Raw genomic sequence first — 25,146 nt, forward strand, 5'->3', positions numbered from 1 at the left:
GCAGCACACGGCCCCTCCCTTTTCCGTTGAAGAAACCAGCCTGTGTGTAGCCGAGCCAGCTACGGCCCTAAGAGGCATCCTCCACTCCGCCCTCTCAGTTCCCACGATCAGTCAATACATGCCCTCAACTTCACTTCCCGTGTGTCTTCATTCAGCTATCTTCAACCAATACTTTATTCAGCCCTAATCACCTCGTTCCTCACTATTTCAATGGCTTCACAATGGTCTTCCCCTCCTTAGTTTCCTAATTTTTAGTATGTATGTACTCAATAAATAAGCTATTAATTTCTACAAGCAGAGGTAGTTTGTTTTACATCAAAGTATTAAATAGCAGTGAAAAGTTTTTTCTTTATTCTTCACGTGACAATATTCTACCATTATCTTCATTACAAACATATTAGTTCTTAAAGTGTGCACATATTTTGATGCATTGCTATGTTTAACTATCAAGCAAGTACCATGCTTTTAATGTGTTATTTGACTACGGTTTTCTAATTTTAAGATTGTATTTTAAATTAGCTGACTACAGTACTTTCCTAAATTTAAATTGTTAAAGTAATTTTGTCTTTTCTACATTAATCCAGTCTGGAAGTGTCCTCACCTCTGCTACTAACACATTGTGCTGCATCTTCTTCCTAGATTTCATTATCCGCACTATAGCAGCTTCTATCTCATGTTTTCTGTCGTCATCTACCTTCTGCCTTGTTTCTTTCCTTTCTGGGTCAGATTCACCTTGTTTGGCAGCAACTAAAAGACAAATAAAGACACTTACCATGTGATTATGATGTAAATTTCAAAGGTAATGAAAAACGTTTATAAGCAAACTTAATATAATTTACTATTATCAAGAGAGAAATCAATGTCAACCTCTGAATATACACCACACATATACTTATTAATTAAACACTCAAAAAGTGCCTAATTTAATGTTTACTTTAATAAATATTTAAATAATTAACAGGCAGTAATATAAAAATTCTTCAATTCTAAATTATTCTTTTTAAATATTAGGAGTTTAATTTTACAGAGATAATAAAACAAATTTTATTTTTTATAGAATTCAATGATTCCTTTCCTAGAAGAAAAAGAGTAGCTGGATATATTTAGCAGTAAAATTATCAGTAAATAATTTTCATTGCTTGTGACTTCCAGAGGTTAACTAGTATTTTACCACCATGACTCCAAGTTAAACCTCACCAAAAGCATCTCAAACAGGAGAAATGTGGGAACTTTAAGAGGAGGAAAGAACATGTATTGCCAAGATTTAGTTAGCTAAATAAAAAATTTAAAGTACCACTAGAACGTCACTTAACCAAACTCCATAACAATTCTTTTGTACCTCTCATCAATTATTCAACAATTTCTTGTCATGTATCTTAGTAATTTTTAAATGTCATAATCTAAATATCACTAATGCAAACTACATTCCACTCTTTAGAAGTCTTACTCTGTTAGTCCCTATAGTCTTCAAGGCAACTGCTAAAGAATTAAGTATAAAAGTCCCTTTCTCTTATAACCTTGCTCTAATTGAAGCAGCAGAGAAAGATTCTTTTTGTTTATTTGGTCAACAACAGGAGATAGATGTGAAGTTTCTGGAGGGAGAAATTGTAAAATTACAAAGAACCATATGCAACATTGCTGACTTAGCAGACTGTACAATTTAGAAGATCATTTTGGTGTGCATATTCATTCAGCTGTTTCTAATTAGAATCCCTTGGTTAAGAATTCTGCTTTCAGTGTCTTCTCCCAAGTTAATCAATACCTTAATAAAAAAGAGTAAAATTAGAATAAAATGCTCAACTAAAAAAGAAAAATGCTTTTCTTCAAAAATTCAATGTCATAAGGGGAAAAAAAAAGATAGAGGCACTGGATTAGACTGAATAGAACTAAATAAACATTAAAACCAATGTAATGTGGGACCCTTGACTGAATCCTGGATCCAAAAAATAAGATATGAAGGGCATTTTTTTTTTAAAATGATTTTTTAAAATTTATTTTTGGCTGTGTTGGGTCTTCGTTGCTGTGTTCGGGCTTCCCCTGGTTGTGGCGAGCGGGGGCTACTCTTCGTTGCGGTGCACTGGCCTCTGATTGCAGTGGCCTCTCTCCTTGTGGAGCACGGGCTCTAGGCGCGTGGGCTCCAGCAGCTGCGGCACGCGGGTTCAGTAGTTGTGGCTCATGAGCCCAGTCGCTCCGGGGCATGTGGGATCCTCCCGGACCAGGGATTGAACCCGTGTCCCCTGCATTGGCAGGCGGACTCTCAACCACTGCGCCACCGGGGAAGCCCTGAAAGGCATTTTTGAGACAACTGTGGACATGTAAATATGGGTGATATATAGATGTTTGGAATTATTTATTTTCTGGGGTGTGACATAGTATTAAAATTATGTGGTAAAATCTTAATTCTGAGATAGGTATATGCTCAAGTATTTAAGTGGGAAGTGTTATAATGTTTGCAAATTAAGTTAAAATGCTGTAGGAAAGGAGGCGGAGTCAAGATGATGGTATGGGAAGATGCGGAGTTAGCATCTCCCCACAACTAGGGTGCCTGCCGGCTGCTGGTGGGGGACACTCTGATGTCCAAGGAGACGGGAGGAACTGCAAAGTGAACCGGCAGGACACAGGGGGGCTGAGGCGGGAGGAGAAGTAGAGGCCAGACAGGATCAGCACCCCTGAGGCCGGGTAGATCAGGAGACACAGGTGGGAGAGACTCACCAGTAAGAGCAGGAAAGGAGCCTGCTGAGCTCCCAGGCCAGTCCCCTGTCCTCCAAAGTCCCCTCCAGGCCACGTAGGTCCTTGGGGGCATAGGAGGGAGGCCCAGGAGATCAGGAGGGGCCCTCCCAGACCAGAGGTGCAGGAGAGGAGAGGAGGGCATTTGCCCCACCACTCAAGCCCAGGAAGCCTGCTGGCCTCCTAGGTGAGGTCCCCTGCCCTCTGAGACCAGGGGTGGGGGGCATGCCTGTGCCCCTTCTGTTCCTTGAGCCTAAGCTCCACCCCCCACAGCCCCCAGGGCCTTTTCCAGCCCTGTGGGTCCTGAGCATAGGCCCTGCCCACCACCCAAACCTCCCCCTTGCTTAAGCACCCCCTCCACAGCCAAGGTCCCTCCCCCCTTTTTCTTTTCTCTCCTCTTTTTTTACTTTTGTGGTATTGATCTGATGTACCCTTCCGGTTGTTGATTCATCTATATTTTAATATTATTCCTAACATATCTGTTAGTTTCCTTACCTAATTTTATTTTTTACTTTGTTATTGTTTTTTTTTTTTTTGCTGCCCCAGGCGGCTTGCAGAATCTTGGTTCATGAGCCTGGGGTTGGGCGGAAGCTCCTGCGGTAGGAACTCTGAGTCCGAAGCACTGGACTAACAGAGAACCTCAGACCCCAGGGAATATTCATCAGAGTGAGGACTCACAGAGGTCCTCAGCTCAGCACGAAGACCCAGTTCTACCCAATAAGCCTACAAACTCCAGTGCTGGAAGCCTCAGGCCAAACCACCAGTAAGATAGGAACACAATCCCACTCATTTAAAAAAAAAAAAAAAAAAAGAGACGGCAAAAAACATGTCACAGATGAAGGAGCAAGGTAAAAACCTACAAGGCCAAATAAATGAAGAGGAAATAGGCAATCTACCTGAAAAAGAATTCATAATAATGATAGTAAAGATGATCCAGAATCTCAGAAATAGAATGGAGGTATGGATTGAGAACATCAAGAAATGTTTAACAAAGGTCTAGAAGAACTAAAGAACAAACAGAGATGAACAACATAATAACTGAAATGAAAATTACACTAGAAGGAAACAATAACAGAATAACTGAGGCAGAAGAACAAGTAAGTGAGCTGGAAGTCAAAATGGTAGAAATAACTGCCGAGGAGCAGAATAAAGAAAAAAGAATGAAAAGAATTGGCGACAATCTCAGAGACCTCTGGGACAACACTAAACGCACCAACATTCGAATTAGAGGGGTCCCAGAAGAAGAAGAGAAAAAGAAAGGGCCTGAGAAAATATTTGAAGAGATTATAATTGAAAACTTCCCTAACATGGGAAAGGAAATAGTCACCCAAGTCCAGGAAGCACAGAGTCCCAAACAGGATAAACCCTAGGAAAAACACACCAAGACACATATTAATCAAAGTAACAAAAATTAAATTCAAAGAAAAAATATTAAAAGCAGCAAGGGAAAAACAAGAAATAACATACGAAGGAATCCCCATTAGGTTATCAGCTGATTTTTCAGTGGAAACTCTGCAGGCCAGAAGGGAGTGGCAGGATATACTTAAAGTGATGAAAGAGAAAAACCTACAACCAAGATTACTCTACACAGCAAGGATGTCATTAAGATTCGATGGAGAAGTCAAAAGCTTTTCAGACAAGCAAAAGCTAAGAGAATTCAGCACCACCCAAACCAGCTTTACAACAAATGCTAAAGAAACTTCTCTAAGGGGGAAACACAAGAGAAGAAAAAGACCCACAAAAACAAACCCAAAACAATTAAGAAAATGGTAATAGGAACATACATATTATTACCTTCAATATGAATGGATTAAATGCCCCAACCAAAAGACACAGATTTACTGAATGGATACAAAAACAAGACCCATATATATGCTGTCTAGAAGAGACCCATTTCAGACCTAGGGACACATACAGACTGAACCTGAACGGATGGAAAAAGATATTCCATGCAAATGGAAAGAAAGCTGAAGTAGCAATACTCGTATCAGATAAAAACAGACTTTAAAATAAAGACTGTTACAAGAGATAAGGACGGACACTACATAATGATCAAAGGATCAATCCAAGAAGAAGATACAACAATTATAAATGTTTAGGCACCCAACACAGTAGCACCTCAATACATAAGGCAAATGCTAACAACCATGAAAGGAGAAATTGACAGACACACAATAATAGTAGGGGACTTTAACACCTCACTTACACCAATGGACAGATCATCCAGAGAATAAATAAGGAAACACAACCTTTAAATGACACAACAGACCAGATAGATCTAATTGATATTTATAGAACATTCCACCCAAAAGTGGCAGAATACACTTCCTTCTCAAGTGCACATGGAACATTCTCCAGGATAGATCACATCTTGGGTCACAAATCAAGCCTTGAAAAACTTAAGAATATTGAAATTGTATCAAACATCTTTTCTGACCACAATGCTATGAGACTGGAAATCAATTACAGGAAAAAAACTGTAAAAAACACAAATACATGGAGGCTAAACAGTGCACAACTAAATAACCAAGAGATCGCTGAAGAAATCAAAGAGGAGATCAAAAAATACCTAAAACAAATGACAATGAAAACATGACGACCCCAAAACCTATGGGATGCAGCAAAAGCAGTTCTAAGAGGGACGTTTACAGTAATACAATCTCACCTCAAGAAACAAGAAAAATCTCAAACAATCTAACCCTACACTTAAAACAACTAGAGAAAGAAGAACAAAGAAAACCCAAAATCGGTAGAAGGAAAGAAATCATAAAGATCAAAGCAGAAATAAATGAAATAGAAACAAAGAAAACAATAGCAAAGATCAATAAAACTAAAAGCTGGTTCTTTGAGAAGATAAACAAAATTGATAAGCCATTAGCCAGACTCATCAAGAAAAAGAGGGAGAGGACTCAAATCAATAAAATTAGAAATGAAAAACGAGAAGTTAACAACAGACACCACAGAAATACAAAGCATCCTAAGAGACTACTACAAGCAACTCTATGCCAATAAAAGGGACAATCTGGAAAAAATGGACAAATTCTTAGAAAAGTATAACCTTCCAAGAACGAATTAGGAAGAAATAGAAAATATGAACAGACCAATCACAAGTAATTTAATTGAAACTGTGATTTAAAATCTTCCAACAAACAAAAGTCCAGGACCAGATGGCTTCACAGGCGAATTCTATCAAACATTCAGAGAAGAGCTAACACCCATCCATCTCAAGTTCTTCCAAAAAATTGCATAGGGAGAAACACTCCCAAATTTATTCTAAGAAGCCACCATCATCCTGATACCAAAACCAGAAAGACATCACAAAAAAAGAAAATTAATAGACCAATATCACTGATGAACACAGATGCAAAAAACCTCAACAAAATACTAGCAAACAGAATCAAAAAGCACATTAAAAGGACCATACACCATGATCAAGTGGGAATCATCCCAGGGATGCAATGATTCTTCAATATATGCAATCAATCAATGTGATACCCCACATTAACAAATTAAGGAATAAGAACCATATGATCGTCTCAATAGATGCAGAAAAAGCTTGTGACAAAATTCAACACCAATTTATGATAAAAACTCTCCAGAAAATGAGCATAGAGGGTACCTACCTCAACATAATCAAGGCCATATATGACAAACGCACAGCAAGCATCATACTCAATGGTGAAAAACTGAAAGCATTTCCACTAACATCAGGGACAAGACAAGGATGTTCACTCTCGCCACTATTACTCAACATAGTTTTGGAAGTCCTAGCCATAGCAATCAGAGAAGAAGAAGAAATAAAAGGAATACAAATTGGAAAAGAAGAAGTAAAACTGTCACTGTTTGCCGATGACATGATATTATACATAGAAAATCCTAAAGATGCCACCAGAAAACTACTAGAACTAATCAATGAATTTGGTAAGGTTGCAGGACACAAAATTAATGCACAGAAATCTCTGGCATTCCTATACACCAACAATGAAAAATCAGAAAGAGAAATTAAGGAAACACTCCCATTTACCACTGCAACAAAAAGAATAAAATACCTAGGAATAAACCTGCCTAAGGAGGCAAAAGACTTGTACTCAGAAAACTATAAAACGCTGATGAAAGAAATCAAAGATGACATAAACAGATGGAGAAATATACCATGTTCTTGGGTTGGAGGAATCAATACTGTGAAAAATGACTATACTACCCAAAGCAATCTACAGATTCAATGCAATCCCTAGCAAACTACCAATGGCATTCTTCACAGAATTAGAACAAAAAATTTTGACAATTCGTATGGAAACACAAAAGACCCCGAATAGCTAAAGCATCTTGAGAAAGAAAAACGGAGTTGGAGGAATCAGGCTCCCCGACTTCGAACTACACCACAAAGCTACAGTAATCAAGACAGTACGGTAGTGGCACAAAAACAGAAATACAGATCAATGGTATGGGACAGAATGCCCAGAGATACACCCACGCCCGTATGTTCAACTAATTTACGACAAAGGAGGCAAGAACATACAATGGAGAAAAGACAGCCTCTTCAGTAAGTGGTGCTAGGAAAACTGGACAGCTACATGTAAATGAATGAAATTAGAACACTCCTAACACCATACACAAAAATAAACTCCAAATGGGTTAAAGACTTAAATGTAAGACCAGACACTATAAAACTCTTAGGGGAAAACATAGGTCTAGTTTTATAGTGTCTGGTCTTAAATGTAAGACCAGACACTATAAAACTCTTAGGGGAAACTCTGACATAAACCACAGCAAGATCTTTTTTGACCTACCTTCTAGAATAAGGGAAATAAAAGCAAAAATAAACAAATGGGACTTAATTAAACTTAAAAGCTTTTGCACAGCAAAGGAAACCATAAACAAGACAAAAAGACAACCCTCAGAATGGGAGAAAATATTTGCAAATGAAACAACAAAGGATTAATCTCCAAAATATACAAACAGCTCATGGAGCTCAATATCAAAAAAACAAACAATCCAGTTAAAAAATGGGTGGAAGACCTAAACAAACATTTCACAAAGGAAGACATACAGATGGCCAAGAGGCACATGCAAAGATGCTCAACATCACTAATTATTAGAGAAATGCAAATCAAAGCTACAATGAGGTATCACCTCATGCTGGTCAGAATGGCCATTATCAAAAAATCTAGAAACAATAAATGCTGGAAAGGGTGTGGTGAAAAGGGAACTCTCCTGCACTGTTGGTGGGAATGTAAACTGATACAGCCACTATGGAAAACAGTATGGAGGTTCCTTAAAAAACTAAAACTAGAATTACCATACGACCCAGCAATCCCACTACTGGGCATACACCCTGAGAAAACCATAATTCAAAAAGAGACATGTACCACAATGTTCACTGCAGCACTATTTACAATAGTCAGGACATGGAACCAAACTAAATGCCCAGTGACAGATGAATGGATAAAGAAGATGTGGCACTTATATACAATGGAATATTACTCAGCCATAAAAAGAAAACTGGAGTTATTTGTAGTGAGGTGGATGGACCCAGAGTCTGTCACACAGAAGTAAATCAGAAAAACAAATATCATATATTAACGCATATATGTGGAACCTAAAAAAAAAAAAAAAAGATACTGACGATGAAGCTAGTTGCAGGGCAGGAATAAAGAGGTAGACATAGAAAATGGACTTGAGGACATGGGGTGGGAGGGCGAAGCTGGAGCGAAGTGAGAGTAGCATCGACATACATACACTACCGAATGTGAAATAGTTGGCTGATGGGAAGCAGCTGCATAGCACAGGGATATCGGCTTGGTGCTCTGCGATGACCTAGAGACGCGGGATAGAGAGGATGGCAGGGAGGCTCAAAAGGGAGGGGATATGGGGACATGGCTAATTCACTTTCTTGTGCAACAGAAACTAACATAGTCTTGTGAAGCAATTATACTCCAATAACGAGCTATTTTAAAAAATGCCGTGGGAAGTATATACATATATGAAGGGAGGAGAGGGAGAGCGCGAGGGTGGAAATAAGGGTGCTTGAGCAAATGTGGCAAAATTTTAACGATTATCTATTAGAGCGTTTTTCACTTTTCCTGCAGATGTGAAAATAAATAAAATGGTGGAGGGAAAAAAACAACTTTTTAACAATCCACTTGGTTCATCTAAATTTGGTCACCTAAATTAATATACTCCAAGATAAATGGGAAGATTGTGGTGATACACACTGAATTATGATGTTTTTAAAAATGTGAGGGCAGGAGCTCACTCCCAGAGCCTAGCACAACACTCTCTGCATTTAAGAAGAGCATAACAAGGGTATCTGCTGTGTAAGTGGGTACCTAAGTAGATGTATTAGGAGGAAAGGGACAGAGAAGGTGAGTGCTGGTGGTGGGGAAGGCTGTCAACTATGGAAATCACTGTAAAATACACCGAATCTAATTCTTTTCAAAGGTTGTGTTATTTGAGTAAATGCTTTTCAGTTTTTGCTTGAATGTCTACTACAGACCATGGTAAAAAGCAGCATAAGTAGGTAAGATCAGCCTCTCTGAATATTTGATTACGAGCCTGAGTACTTTCTCAAAAAGGCAAACGTGTATTTTGACAACTTTAAAAAAACTATGTGGTCACAATACTTATCACCAGAGAGAAAATTTTAACTTCTACAAAATATCAGTAAGAGCCAAGATAATCTAAGCACCATTTCAAAATGAAAAGCATTTTTCTTTACAGAATTTTACAGCTGAAAAGAACTTTAAAAGGTCATCTAGTCCAATTCTTCATCATGTATAACTATATTCCTATTTTAATCAGATCTAAAATACTATACACACACACTTAACACCAAAAATTAACAATCTATGAAGAAGATTATTTTTTTGATAATCATAATAATATCTGACAATATTTGCAGGGCATGATGGAATCTTGCATTACAAAGACACTTAATTATTTAGGATAAAGCAGGGTGAGGCTAAGTATTTCAGATATGTATCACCATATATCCTCCAAATCTGAGATTCAAGTAAGTCCTGATATCCAAAAACCCATCTCTGTCCAAAACTATAAAGTCGCATGTCTTGTACTGGGAGAAGAAGAAATTTTATTCCACGACCCTCCTTAGCACAGTTCTGTTTTATTTTTAATATACATCTGTGTCCCAAAGATATGGATCAATTTTGGAGATGAAGATAAGATACAATGATAAGGTTGGCAATGATGGGACAAAGTAGTCAAGACTGTAAAGAGAGACCACCCTGCTTTGAAAAGAATATCCAATTAGGGTCAAAAAGAAAAACAAAAGTGTATATAAGAAGTTCCTGAATCAATATATTCCGGCAATCAATTGTATATTTAACATTAAAATAATTTTAAAAAGACTTTATCTTTTATTAATACATAATGTAAAACCATTTTCAAATCAGAAAATTGTAGTCATTTAAAAAGTTTACCTTACTGTACAGACATATTAGCTGTAATGGATAAACTACCACTGGGAAGCTTATCTAATACTAGTTTTGAAACCAGGTAGCAAGCTACATTGGAGTTTTAAAAATCAGCAAAGGTGAAGTGCCTTTTTTCCTCCTTAAATGCATCGAAAGTATACACCTTACATTGCTAAATATACAATCGGTAGGACGTTTACCATCAACCTAAAAAAAAGCTGTGCCAAAATCTGTTCACCAACAGGGTCACCACTGTTTTTAAGTTAGAGAGAGAATATGGGTTTTTAAAATTTTGAAACTTAGAAAGTATTTATCAAATATAAATAGTTGCATTTAAAGATTAAATTTTAAATAGGTAACCCCCAATTCTGAGAAATTTATAAATGTCTTAAAATAGACATCAATGACTATTAGTTAACTCAACCAGTTAAAAAAAATTATTTTATAAGTACTAATATGTTCATAAAATTATCTTTCACTTGTCGAAAACCATATGGAAATAAATACTTGTTCACATTATGAATGACTTTTTAAAATGCTTACTGTACTTGGATTCAACTGCATTTTGACAGGAACACGTATCAATAAAAGTGCTTTATTTCTTAAGCCTATATGTCATGCAGCACCAGAAAAGCATTACTTTTTAAAAAATAGAAATCCAACAATTAAGAATATTTTTAGAAAAAAGAAATATATATAATTTTTTTAGAGAGAAAAATATAATTCCAGATACCTGTTTGAATCTTGACTCTGTGTAGTTTGGATGTGAACTGATCATTAACTGTAAATATGTGACCATTTTCTATTTCCTTGGACTTGGGTTCTTTTGTGAGAACCCGCTGTGTTGGTTTACCACAGGCGAGGGACTGCAGGGCTCTAACAAGTTCTCTTTCAGGGATATCTGTCTCTTGTTGGATTTCCTGAAATTTCATCAGATTAACATAATTAGACTTTCTGAAAGATTAATTAGTAAGTAAAATTGACCAAGCAGTAATTAGAGAGGAAATTCCATTAAAGAAATAATTTACAACAAAGAACTTCCTGACTATTATGACACTAAAATCTCACTTATTTGAACAAATTAGAGAAAAAGTTGGTTCAAATTACAAAATACTGAAAAGACATGTATTTTTTGTTTCAGAGATATAAAGCGTAGTCTAAGAATGTCATCCAGCAGAGATTATTAAGGGACCTGCTTTAATATTTAGGTAAAAAACAAAGTGTTAATCAACATATGATTGCTAATTTTAGAAATACTCTACAATCTTCCTCTCAAGTTTATCCATACTACTCTTTTGCTTAGCAACTTCTCTCCTAGAAATAAGCAAAGTAAGCCTGACCTAAGGTCTTCTATCATACTATCAAAATTTACAATCCAAGTTGACCATTTTTACTGCCTGTATAACCAAATTAAAAAAAATTTTTTTTAAACACTTGGTAATTAATACTAAATATGAAAAGCAATATGAAATATGTTTTGAAGTACAGGTGATAATTTTTGCTACATATTATGGCATGAATAAAATGTAATACTGAAAAAAAAAGCAGTTCAGGAAAGAGTGACTCTGTAACTTTTAAATTCATTATACTCCTTTTATGGCAGTAAGAGAACTGCACATGAATATGATTTAGTCCCTTCACGTCTGCAGGTACTGCACGGTGCAGCAGAGCTTCACGTTAGGATGTAGCGTTTTGCTTCACTGTATAAAGCTGTTTTTTTCTCAAAAGGAGCTCAGGAAGAGTGGGAATAAAGATGGTGTTATTCAGAGTATGTAACTGATCTGGAGAGAGTTGTTCTCCCTTTCACGAGTCTCTGAGGAACAGTTCAGGCTTTTCTAAGGGACTGTCCGGTAAGTGAGACTGAAGAAACGTGACCGATAGTGATGACGATGCATACTCCCTGGCTTCAAATGACCTCAGTGTGTCCACACACTTCAGACATGTAAATGTTAATCCCAGCAAATTAAACAGGTGCTATTAATAATTAGAATGTTAACTGTAATTATTACATACATGCTAAAAGTGACTTATGTTCATGTATTATTGTTTAACCATAGTCAAAGAGCCGGAAATACCTTCTTAGGTGGTATTTTAACAACTACAGATCATTCCTAGAGGTAGCTACAGATCTTCTTCAAATTACAATGGGCTTATGTCCTAATAAACTCATAGTACTGAATAAGATGAAAATGCATTTAATGCACTTAACCTACTGAACATCCTAGCTGAGCCTAGCCTACCTTAAACATGCTCAGAACACGTACCTTAGCCTATAGTTGGGCAAAATCATCTAACACAAAGCCTATTTTATAATAGTGTTGAATAGCTCATGTAATTATTGAATATTGTACTGAAAGTAAAAAGCAGGATGGTTGTGTGGGTACAGAATGGTGATAAGTGTATCAGTTGTTTACTCTTGTGATCACCTAGCTGAGAGCTGCAGCTTGCTGATCCCAGCCTGGGAAAAGATCAAAATTCAAAGTACAGCCTCAACCGAATGCGTATTGCTTTGTGCCATTAAAGTTGAAAAATCTTAAGTCAAACCACCATAAGTCAGGAACTGTCTGTACTGCAATTCAATGTTCATCCTTCTCTGCCATTTTTGTAAATACATCTACATATATATATGTATATATACACACACACACACGAACACAAATACACATATACATGTATGTACATTAACATACTTACCTATACACTAGTATTAGTGTTAAATATAAACAGGATCACACCATATGAATTCTTCCATTAATTTCTTGGTGATTTTCCATGTTTGCATAACGACGTTAAAGCTACAGGGAATTCCATAGTACTGCTCTATCACAATATGGAGATTGAGATTGTATCCAATTTTGTGATGGAGCGTGCATCCCTGCCTGAGTACAAGAGCTAGGTTTCTGAAGCAGATTTCTAGAAATGTACTTGTTTCCTCAGAGTTATAAAGATTTTTATATTTCATAGACAGTGACAAACTGCCTTTCAAGTTTCTTAACTATTTAACTTCATAGCAGTTATAAGTATTCATTCTCTCTACCTTCAAACACAGAACATTTTTCTTCTGCCCGTCTATTGGGCTAAAAATGTTATCTCATTATTTTAATTTGTACTTCTATAACCAGTAGAAGAAAAAACCCATCTTTTTATGTTTACAAGATATCTGTAACTCTTCTTCTGCGCTTTATCTATTCATATTCCTTCCACGTTTTTCTATTCAACTGTTTTTGTATTGATTTACTGGTGCTCTTTACGTATTACAGTTTTCAATACTCTTACTTGATGTAAATAATTTCTCCTGGACTCTTTATCTTCTCTTTTAACTTATTTCATCATTTACATGTTTTACTACTTTTTTTTACGTGGTTAAATCTGTCAGTCTTTTTCTTTGTGGTTTATGTAACAGGCTTGAAAAAAGGCCTTACTTATATCACGCTTATCAAAATATTCTGTTTTTTTCTATTACATTTATAGATTTGTGCTTACATCTACCTGGAATTTGATTTTGATTTTACATTTGGTATGACATATGGAACTAAGTTCGCCATACTACTCTCCTTCCATTCCCACAAATGAAGTAGCAGTTATTTTAATTTAGTTTATTAGAAATGTTAAATATATTGCATCCCAAACACCTCTCTATATACTAATCTGTTTCTGGACTCCCTATTTTGTTCAAATGACCTATTTGTCTACACATGTTAAAAACAATTTTAACTTTGAGGTATGTCTGGGTACTAAGACATATTCCTTTCCCTCTTACTGGGCCTTCCCATCTCCCAAATCCCTGCCCCTCATTGACTATTCTTGTGCATTTTCTTGCCCAGATGAATTTTGGGATCAGCTTGTCAAGTTTCACAGAAAAGAAATCTTCCGCAGATTTGGATCGAGATTTCACTGAATTTATAGGTGACTTAAAAAAAAAAACTCCTTTATAACACATAACTTTCCCTTTCAGGTACATTTACCCTTCCATATTCTTTTCTTTTATTGCCTTTTTTGTGTAAGTCTTCTACTTTTTGTGTTAGAATGATTCCTAGAAAGATTATGATTCTTATTAAAACATCCTTTTCCTCATGTCATTTTCAGATTAATTCTGATGTAGAGAAAAGCTGACTTACAGTAAGTATGACTTATAGAAAAACTTTTCAACCAAACTCTCCTCAAAGAATAATTTCTCAGTTGATTATTATAGCTGACGATCATACTGTCTACAAACTTTGTCAACTCCTGATATTTATAAATTTCATTCCTTTTTCTTTTCTAGTGTGTTAATTAGGACCTGAAGAACAAGGCTGGATAGTAGTAGTAAAGGCAGGTATCCTAAATTGTTCCTAACCTTAATGGGAAGGTGTCTAACATTCTACTACTAATTACTGTTTGCTTAGGTCTCTCATTTGAAGCTTAGGTCTCTCATTAGATACACCCATATGCCATTAGGCATTTCATTCTATCCTTAGGTGGCTAAGAGTACCCCATCTGGAAATAAGAAGTGGGGACTGACTTTTCTCACGTGCTTTTTGCACATTTGTGGAAATCACTGATTTTCTCCTTGAAAAGATGTCTGGTAATATAGCAGGTGATCAGTTAATTTTATTATTATTATAAAATCTCAGTAGCTGTTAACAAATTCCTTCTTTGTATTCCAGGAATAAACCCTGTTTGGACAGAGTGGATTATTATTTCAATAGACTGCTGAATATAACTTGCTAATGATATTTTACTTAAGATTTGTGTATTTATTTTGAATAAACTATAGCCTCCCTTCCTTTTTTGTATTTTCCTTGTTCAGTTTTAGTAATAAGGTTATGCCAGCCTCAGATATTTCCCAAGAACAATTTGTGTATTTTGCTTCCTGAGTTCAAAATTCCCTGTACAGCTTTCAATTTTAATTTGCTAATTGTGTTATTCAAATCTTCTATATCCCTCTTTTTTATCGTATAGTCAATCAGTACATTTGTGAGGGATTTCTGTAACTGTGGAATTGTCTATTTCTCCTTGTACTTCCAACCATTTTCCTTCATATATTGTTATGCCACATTAATGACATAAGTTCTCGATGAAATATCAATTACCACTGTTGTTTAATGGTTTTCTATTCAAATTCTGTCTGACATTCATTTTGCGACTGTCTACAATTAGCTTTTATATTTCAGACTCATTTTCAGAAATTTTTGAAAAGTATAATAAAGAACATTCAGAAAAATATGTATTAATATCCATACCTCTTTCAAAAATTAAATGCTATTACTAAAAATCCAAGGTACAGATTACCATTATATGTATTTCCGTATTTTAGCTGTTCTAAATCACAATACGGACTTCATTCCAAAAACTATATAAAAAGAGGAAAAAGCCTGAGCAGCCTGACTATGGATTAAATGTGACACTACAATAAATGCCACCTTTTGTAGGCAGTTTCCAAGATGGCCCGCAATGATCCTGGTATGTTTTAACCTTGTGTGGTTCCCCTCACTGCATCAGGGCTGACTTGAGTGACCAACAAAATAAGGAAGTGATGATACGTGACTTCCAAGGCTGGGTCATAAAGGCACTGCAGGCTCTGCCTGGGTCTCTTGGATTGCTTGCTCTAGGGAAAGTCAGCCACCAGGAGGCAAGGACAATCAAACAGCCATGTTTGGTAAAGCCCATGTGGAGAGAAACTAAGACCTCTTACCAACAGCCAAAACAAACTTGCCAGCCATGTGGAAGAAGGCACATACCAAGAGCATTTTCCAGCCCTAGACAAACATTAGATGACTGAAGCCCCAACTGACATCTTAATGTAACCTCACGAAAGATTCCAAGCCAGAACGACCCAGCAAGCCCCTCCTGAATCCCTAACCCACAGAAACCACGAAAGATAATAAACTGTTAGTGGTTGTTTTAAAACATGAATTTGAGACCTGTTATGTAGCATTAAATAATGAATACACCATCTTACTGAACTTATAAAGAAAGAATATTCAAAGATAAGAGATCAGCTTCCTTTAATAATTATTATAAGTTAAATACTTTTAACAGTCTCCTCTAATTTGTGGAGATTTCTGTAAAAGAGCTGTCTAATAAAACTTATGCGGCAGACTGACTATAAGCACATAGTGTGAGTAAAGACAAAAAACTTCATGTGCCTTTTCACTATTCCCCAGTTTGAGATGCAAGCAGCCAGAAGGTTTTGGAGCCACAGGAATGGCATTTTACATATGCCACTCATGCTCAGGCTTCTGGTTTGTGACTTAGCTAAAATTTAAACTATTACAGGTATTTTCTACTTAATTTTACCTTCTACCTAAATCACTACTCATTAGCCTCACTGATCGCAAGCTGACTGGGACGAGAAAAGTAGGCTTGAACCACTAAAATGACTAGCAATTGCAATAATGGCTTAAGAAAATGAATTTATGTTTTTGTTTATCCCATTATTTTTGCCAGCTCTTTATTAAGTAGGACTCTGAAAACCAACTCCAGCATTTATCAAGTGGCTTATTTTGTTTAAAATATATTATCCATGAGAACAGCAGATTAAAACATCCAAGCTGTTGAAGATAATTCAATTCCACCTGTCTGAAAAGGCTTACAATGTTTGGGTAAGGTACTCAATACTTACTTAATCAATATTCTTACAACTCAATCACATTTAACTTGTGCTTGAAAATTAAAGTTATTCCCTAGGTAAAACACGCCTGGAAATTTGTAAGAGCAAAACCTCTTGGCTTAGCCACTGACCTAAAACACATTTCAAAATATTTCCTTGAGGTATATCACATAAAAACAGTCATCTCTTAACTATATCATCATCACAAAAAGGGAATATGGAGATGAGTATTAAAATAGGCCTAGAATTTAATCTTGCTCTTCATTTCAAACTTAAACTTATTTCTTCCTATATTCATTCACCTATGTCTGAAAATGATTTTCAGTTAAGTATAAATATGGCTATAATTCTACAGCTTTTTAAAATATTCATTCTTTATCTTTAATTTAAACTTATTAAAAATCACATGATCTTCATTTCAACTCCAACCTACTCATCAAAGGTATGGGAAAAGACTAACTGAATTTAATTCAATCAAATCATGACTTAATGGGAGAAATAAAAAGTATATTATAATATATATAGTTACTCTAAGAAAAAAAAAGAAAGTTGACACTATCAAGATAGTGTAAAATTAGCATAAGGATAGACATAGAACTTAATGAAATAGATCAGAGTGTGCAGAAATAGACCCACATACATATGGTCAACTCTTTTTTTTTTTTTTAAATAAAGGGCTCAAAGTAATTCAAAGGGAAAAGACTAGTGTTTTTGACAAATGATGCTGAAATGAACAACTGAATACCTATGTGTGGGGAGGAAATAATTCTTAATCCTTACCTCTAACCATACAAAAAAAATTAACTTGAAATTGATCATAGGCCTAAATGTAAAAGCTAAAACTATAAATCACTTAGAAGAAAATCTTTGCAAACTTGGGATAGCCAATAATTTCTTAGATAGGATATCAAAAGCATGAACCATAAACGTAAAAAAGTGGCCACTGGACTTCGTCAATATTAAAAAGTTCTGCTCTTCAGAATACAACATTAAGAAAATGAAAAGGCAAGTGACAGACAGTGAGAAAATATTCACAGAACATAGATTTGATGAAGGATTTGTATCTAGAATTTATAAAGAACTTTTAAAAAAACTGATAAAGATATGAACAAAGAATTCACCAAACAAGACATATAAGTGGCATATGAACAAATAAAAAATGCTCAATGTCATTATTAGTCAAGGAAAGGAATTAAATCCACAATGTATAGGTACAATTACACACCAGCTAAAATGGCCAAAATTTAAAAGACTGACAATACTAAATTTTGGAGAGGATGTGGGGCAACTAGAACTCTCCTACACTGCTGGCAGGAATGTAAAATGGTAAAAATCACTTCGGGATGCAGTTTGGCAACTTCTTTAAAAAGTTAAACATACAGCTCTATTCACTACAGTCTAAATCTGAGAACAACCCAAATGCCGGGTGAGAATCAGAAACAATACAATTGGTTAAAATTCACATAACCAGCCCATACCTCAAACGTGTATTTTTCTCTATTATTGAAGAGCATTAATATGGTCATCTGGAAAGTGGAGACTTGCAATATATGCTTCCGCGTATTAGAGCCAGTTACTTGTGCCCCTCCAACACCAACTTCAGATCCATCCTCCTGTTTAATTTTTTAAATATAAAAATAGAAACAAGATATAATTATCTCCTAGTAACTTCAACAGTATATTTGAAAAATAAGTTCTGTAATGCCCAACCTCTCCTTAACAAAATGATATAAACTCATTCCTATATAAAAAGGAAATGTTATTTTAAAAGTGTACGTGTAAATATGTGTGTATACATACACACACAGTCTTTATTTAGGACTGTCCCATTTTTTTCCATTATGAACATTTTAATGTATCTGAGCAAGTAATGAGTAATTCCTTATATTTATAACTAAAATTATGTTAACAGTACACAATGGGATAATAATGGACTTATAACATGCTACTGCCATTATACTACTACCCTAAAGTAGTATTAGGTTTCTTTCTGTGTGGACTGATCATGGTAAGAGTCCAAATAATAGCATAGGATGGGGAGAAAAAAACCTCTGCCATCCTTAAAGCCTATTCCTGCTCTATGATTTAGAAGTACAAAGTAGAAATTCAGTCCTCAATAATTAACATATGAATTATGTTTTTAAAACCTACTGATCTGTTTAATAAAACCTCAAAAGATAACATGATTATTTAGGAACAAAAACCTCTCCTTTAAAACAGAAAGAAAGCAATAATTAAAAGCTGAGTTCTTGGGCTTCCCTGGTGGCGCAGTGGTTAAGAATCCGCCTGCTAATGCAGCGGACACGGGTTCAAGCCCTGGTCCGGGAAGATCCCACATGCCGTGGAGCAACTAAGCTCGTGCACCACCACTACTGAGCTTGTGCTCTAGAGCCTGTGAGCCACAGCTGCTGAGCCCGCGTGCCACAACTACTGAAGCCCATGTGCCTAGGGCCTGTGCTCTGCAACAAGAGAAGCCACCGCAATGAGAAGCCCATGCACTGCAACAAAGAGTAGCCCCCACTCGCCACAACTAGAGAAAAGCCCTCGCGCAGCAACAAAGACCCAGCGCAGCCAAAAATAAATAAAAAAAAAAAAAAAAGAAAAAAAAAAAGCTGAGTTCTTTAGTATGTATCCTTGACCTTCCCACTTACAGTTAAATATATAATAGTATCAAACATTATTCAACTAACTGAACTCTAAGGACTATTTCCCACTTCAATTAAATATAAAAATTAGAACATGTATATAGGCATCTTCAACAATATTAAAAAAAAAACTTTGGTGTTACAGTGACAAGTAAGATTTTAATTAAAATATTTAATGAAACTGTTATTTGCTGCCAAGATGACAACTTAGGTATTTTTAATGTTTTTTTAGAAGCTTTTTATTATTTTGCCATATTAAGCCAAATGACCCTGATTTGATTTATGCCAAGCAATGAAAGTAAATTATTACTCTAAACCTCACAATTTTACATATAAAAAAGCAATTACTTCTTTAAATGAAGGCACTTCTCTAGTGTACTGTTAATTTTTAAATAATCACTTTAGCAATATTTTGTACATTTCACAAATCTTAAGTGTTAGCCTTCCCGGTTTCAATTTACTGGAAATAAGGATTATAGGAGACTGAGAATTTTGAAAAGGGACTCATGGCTTTGTATGCCCTCAAATCCATTATTTTATGCAATATTATCTGAAATCTAATCTTATAAATAAAACATGTAATTATTTATTCCATAAGGAAGGCTACTGGTATAGTCTTCATATTGTCAAATGAAGTTAGCAAGTAAGGGAACAGAAATAAATAAATCAAAGCCGAAGTTTCCCTCTTTTTAATATTTGAAACAGGTAAGGAAATAAAAGAAATAAATAATTTATCCAAGTCAACAAAAATCACAAATCAGTTCTGTAGACTAATTTTAAGTTACTTAATAAAAATACCTTCAAACTATTAATATTTACCTTTTTAACTGGTCCGTAAAAGGTGGCATTGAGATCTGCAGAACCCATATGATGCTGGAGTGTGAGCTGTCGGCCACTGTGTTTGGCTAAGTAAAACCTTCAGCAAATCAAACCAGGTTTTTGAGAATCATGTAATTTACATATTTGAAATTATAAACTACCAACCCTTAACAAACATATATGTAAGGGAGACTTCAAAAGCTAAACAAAACCTTAGGAATCAAGTTCAGTTCCAATTTTTTTTTTTTACAGAAAAGAAACCCTAAATAAGGAGCGGGGGTGGCTGGGTGGGAAACAGACCTAAGAAACTTAGCTCGCTAGTAAGTGATGAAGGTAGCACACTACATACTTTCTACCAGGACATTTATTTGCCCCTGGCTGCTGCTCAGCCACCGCTGTTTATACGACCACCTTTCTCCATAGTTAACCCAATAAGCAAGTCACCCCAAGCTAGTGTCAAACATCAACAATACAAAATATACTCCTAACCATGCACTAATGCTGAAGAAAGCACACTGATATTCCTCTGAAAAGTTTATGCAATTCATCCTTACATATTAAATGCATAAAGGATAACAAGAGATTAAAAAAATGGAGTATATTCCTCTTCAACTGGGGACACTACCGAATGCTCAAATTTATCTCAATTCTGGATAATTTGTACTTACAAAGTTCGATCTACATTTACCTTCTGAATATCTCAAAAGCATGTCTTGGTGCTGGTGGGATGTTGCACTTTGGTGTGGCTGACTGAGTGGGCCAGTAGCCTGTTGTGAGCACCCGAACTGTGAGATCAACACCACCTAAAGATACCTGTGGAAAAGCGAAGAAAACGTTCCCCCTGATTAGCTACGAGGTGTTATCTGTTCCATACAGACACTGTGCTACAGTCATCAAAGTAGTTATCTCCATATCCAACATCCAGCAAATAAAACACATCTTCTTAAAAGTTACACTCATCCAATGTTTTCCTAATTTTAACTATCCTGGCACATTTATAATTATTGCTTAAGATGCTGACTTTACAATACTGATCAAAGTTCCTAGCATATGAACAAAGTCTTACTGGTGTCATTGAAAAGTACAGAGTTTTTGGCCCTCAAGATGTTTTTCAGATAAAATGTCAAGGGGCCATATCAGTATCATTTTAGGGAAAATTCTAGAATATTATTCTAGAATTTTCATCTCAGCTTTTAAACATTTTTACCATCTTAACACAGAAACAACACATTTCTAATATCCCAGTCACATTTCAACTATATTGACCAAAACTTCCATGTTTTCACATGTAGCTCACATTCTAACAACCTCTGCATAGGACACTAGATCCAGTTCTACACAGCAGGTGCTCTGTAAGCATTTGCATAATGTTTGACTACCTCTACAAAATATATGCTAGCATTACCATCACAATTAGTTTTTTTAAAAAATAAATTACAATTTTAAGAAAACAAAAATAAAACACATCAACAGAAATTCTAAAGGGGGGAATATTATCTTTATTATTAACATTCACAGCTTGTTTTAAACCATTATTCCATTTTTATGTAACCTGGATGATTTCGTGATAGAAATTCTTTAAAGAGAAAAATGAGTTTATAAATATCAAGAGGTATTCCACACTCAGATTTCTTCATAAATATCTAATAAATGATTTACTCTATTTTAAAGAAACTGAATCTAGAAATCTTACATGACACATAGGAGAGATGATCACTGCAGAGACTCTTAGATGATGAATGGAGAAGGGCTGAGAACTGTTTGTACACTTGTAATTGGGAAGGGGGTCACAACTTGGTTCAAGCCACCCAAGACAATGAAGTCTTTCATCTCTTTTCCCATATCTCCACACGTCTTGCTCCCTAACCTTCAAGGCTTTCCTCAAAATGTCGTTTTTTAAAGGAGGCCTTCCTCGACCACTCTTCTTTGCTACAAATTTCCTCTATATCTCCTATCACCAGCTAAGGTGCTATGTAATTACTTATCTTGTTGATCATCTGTCTCCCAGATTGGAAAGTAAGCTCCATCATGGCAGGGATTTTTGTCTATTCTCTGCTGTATAACCAGTGCCTAGAACAACGCTTGGCACAGAAACAATGAGTTATTTGCTAAATTAAAAAAAGAAAAAGAGGGCTTCCCTGGTGGCGCAGTGGTTAAGAATCCGCCTGCCAATGCAGGGGACACGGGTTCGAGCCCTGGCCCGGGAAGATCCCACATGCTGCGGAGCAACTAAGCCCGTGCGCCACAACTACTGAGCCTGCGCTCTAGAGCCCGCGTGCCTAGAGCCTGTGCTCCGCAAGAGGAGAAGCCACCGCAATGAGAAGCCCACGCACCGCAACGCCAGAGAAGCCCCCGCTCAGCGCAACTAGAGAAAGCCCGAGCACAGCAAGGAAAACCCAACGCAGCCAAAAATAAATAAATAAATAAATTTATTAAAAAGAAAAAAAGGAAAAAGAAAAAGAAAGAACCTCAAGGAACTATTACTCCAATGGTTTGGACCTTTTCTTTCTAAATCTCTTAGTATTATTTTTAAGCCACTCAGCTTATTTTCCAAGATAGCACATGACAGGGACAAGTACACAGAAACAGAGGTACCAGAAAAGTCTGTCTGGATATGATATGATTTGCTGATATAAATAAACAGAAATATGATAGCAAGGTGGTTTTCCTGTTCCTATCCCCATTAAAAAAGTACAACACAGGAAAAAATGCACAAACACTTAAATTTCCCTCAGCATAATAAATACAACTTGTCTAAATAAAATATACCACAAGTATTTAGAATTTTAAGAAAAGTACTTGTTAATGACTTCTAAAAGTAAACAGAAGAGTCATTCTCTTGGCATATTTAAACAGGCCAAGAACCTTTAAGAAAGTTACAGAGAATTATCTGAGGATTGATGATGTTTTAAAAGGGTTCCAAGATTTCAGAAAGTTCAAGATTTGTTTTGATTCCTCTGTCACTTTTCATCAAATCTTTCTAATGAAGATTAAGGCTTAGGAGACGTAAAGTTTAAGATGCTTAGTTTAAACAATTACAAAATAGCCAATAATTGCATGCAAATAATGGCCTTACAAAGTGAAAGCTGCAAACAGATGAGCAGATACATAACTTTGAGCATCTTGATAAGTACTCTACTTACTGGGTTAACAAATTATGAAACAAATATTCCACCATAAAGTGCAGGATATATCTGAATAATCAAAATGAAAGAACAGAAAATGCACAAACTTCATAACAACAGAAAATAACAAAAGCAAACAATCTGATGAAATTATCACGTTGAACAATCATTCCCTCTTTTTTAAATGAAACACGTGCAAGAGAGTGGTCGAGAGTAAATAAAGACCATAATTTCCTTATCAAAAGGCCTTCAACTACCACAGATAAGGTAATTAGACAGCTAAAAAAATAGTAAGGGTTTTGGACCCATCCAGGAACATTCCTTTACATGGTTTCAATACAGCATTTATTCAGACCAGCTTATCTCCTCATAGCTCTTAATATGTGTAACATTAGTGGAAGAAAAAAAAAAAACAAAAAACCAAAAAATGTACCATATGAAAATATGATTTTATCAATGCATTAGACAGAATGAAGCACAAATCTCTGAACAATCTAAAAAAGAAAAACATCTAGGATAATCACATTATTCAGTCCCTGCCCACTCAAATTTCTATTTATCACAGAGTCTATCTTTCCTGCTCTCAGCCTTTCTCCACTGTAAACATCCGAGGCAAATCACAACTATTTTTAACAAAGAGGAAACAGAAGTCCCTCTGAGTCAGAATGTCTTAATATATATAAATGTCCATTTCTACAGAATTAGGTATTTTCACATATTTTGTTTGTGATGAGACTATGGGACCAGCAGAAGTGATAATCTCATATTTAAATATCAAAGAAAAGACCTCCAATTTTTTTTAATGGTTGTGACATGTCTTAATTATGAAGTAGTATATGGTCAGTTGAGAGAGAAAACTTTAAAGAAAAAATGTGGAGTTCTCTAAACTTAAAGTTACAGTTGAAAAACAGTTAAAAAAAAAAAGAAGAGAAGGGAAAATTCTGAACTTCATTAAACCCCACTGAATCTTCACAAAACCCCACTGGACTCCAAGGCCATATAAGTTGCAGCTTACTGCCTTCTGGGAATCACAATACAAAACCACATTTATAACACACTAGCATCAGCGTTTTTATACTCAGTTCACCCTCCACCGACCCTGAGGATGTCAGGCCCATTTATCCTGACATTTCAGATGAATAAGAATACTGACGCACAGGAAAATCAGGTAACAATTCTAAGATAGCACCATCCTGGGGTAAAGTAAAAGGAAGAGTATTAAAACTCAGTAAGCTTCCCTAAGCCTGGTATTCTTTCCCTAACCTAAAAATGGTTATAACAGCAGAATCACTATTTATTAAATTTTCAGTACATTCCTTCAAGTGGGGAAGATAAACTAAGTTTTATAAGAATAAGAAAAAATATTTTAAGATTAATAGTTAGAAAAGAGATTATATGGGAGAAATAATTTTTAAAGCACTCACAGACAATACATATGTTGTCACTAATGGCATTTAAAGAAATGACATGGGGTGGGGGGAAGGATAAATTGGGAGACTGAGATTGACATATACACACTACTATATATAAAATAGATAACTAATAAGAACCTGCTGCATAGCACAGGGAACTCTACTCAATACTCTGTAATGGCCTATATTCTTTTCTTGGGAAAAGAATCTAAAAAAAAAAAGAGTGGATATATGGTATGTACAACTGATTCACTTTGCTGTACACCTGAAACTGATACAACATTGTCAATCAACTATACTCCAATAAAAGTTTTAAAAAAAAATAAAATAAATAACACCAGCAATTCAGTTATCTGAATGGATGAAAATGCCCATTACAAAAGACTTTACATA

At 35.6% G+C, this 25,146-nt stretch overlaps 1 protein-coding gene across 3 annotated transcripts in view; it reads right to left on the bottom strand.

The window, feature by feature from the left end:
• CUL3 (cullin 3) overlaps positions 1–25,146 on the bottom strand; it is a 124,505-nt gene that overhangs the window by 29,997 nt on the left and 69,362 nt on the right. For 2 of the 3 annotated variants that reach the window (XM_082464615.1, XM_082464614.1), the window contains 5 exons: positions 20,905–21,029; positions 20,217–20,313; positions 18,231–18,365; positions 10,894–11,080; positions 602–747 (listed from right to left, as the gene is read on the bottom strand). In XM_082464615.1, the coding sequence (XP_082320741.1) occupies positions 602–747; positions 10,894–11,080; positions 18,231–18,365; positions 20,217–20,313; positions 20,905–21,029 (690 nt within the window). The remainder of the gene's footprint in view (positions 1–601; positions 748–10,893; positions 11,081–18,230; positions 18,366–20,216; positions 20,314–20,904; positions 21,030–25,146) is intronic. The other variant, XM_082464616.1, reaches the window with a different exon arrangement.

This window comes from Balaenoptera physalus, assembly GCF_965194825.1.
Source record: "Balaenoptera physalus genome assembly, chromosome: 6".
NCBI lineage: Eukaryota > Metazoa > Chordata > Mammalia > Artiodactyla > Balaenopteridae > Balaenoptera > Balaenoptera physalus.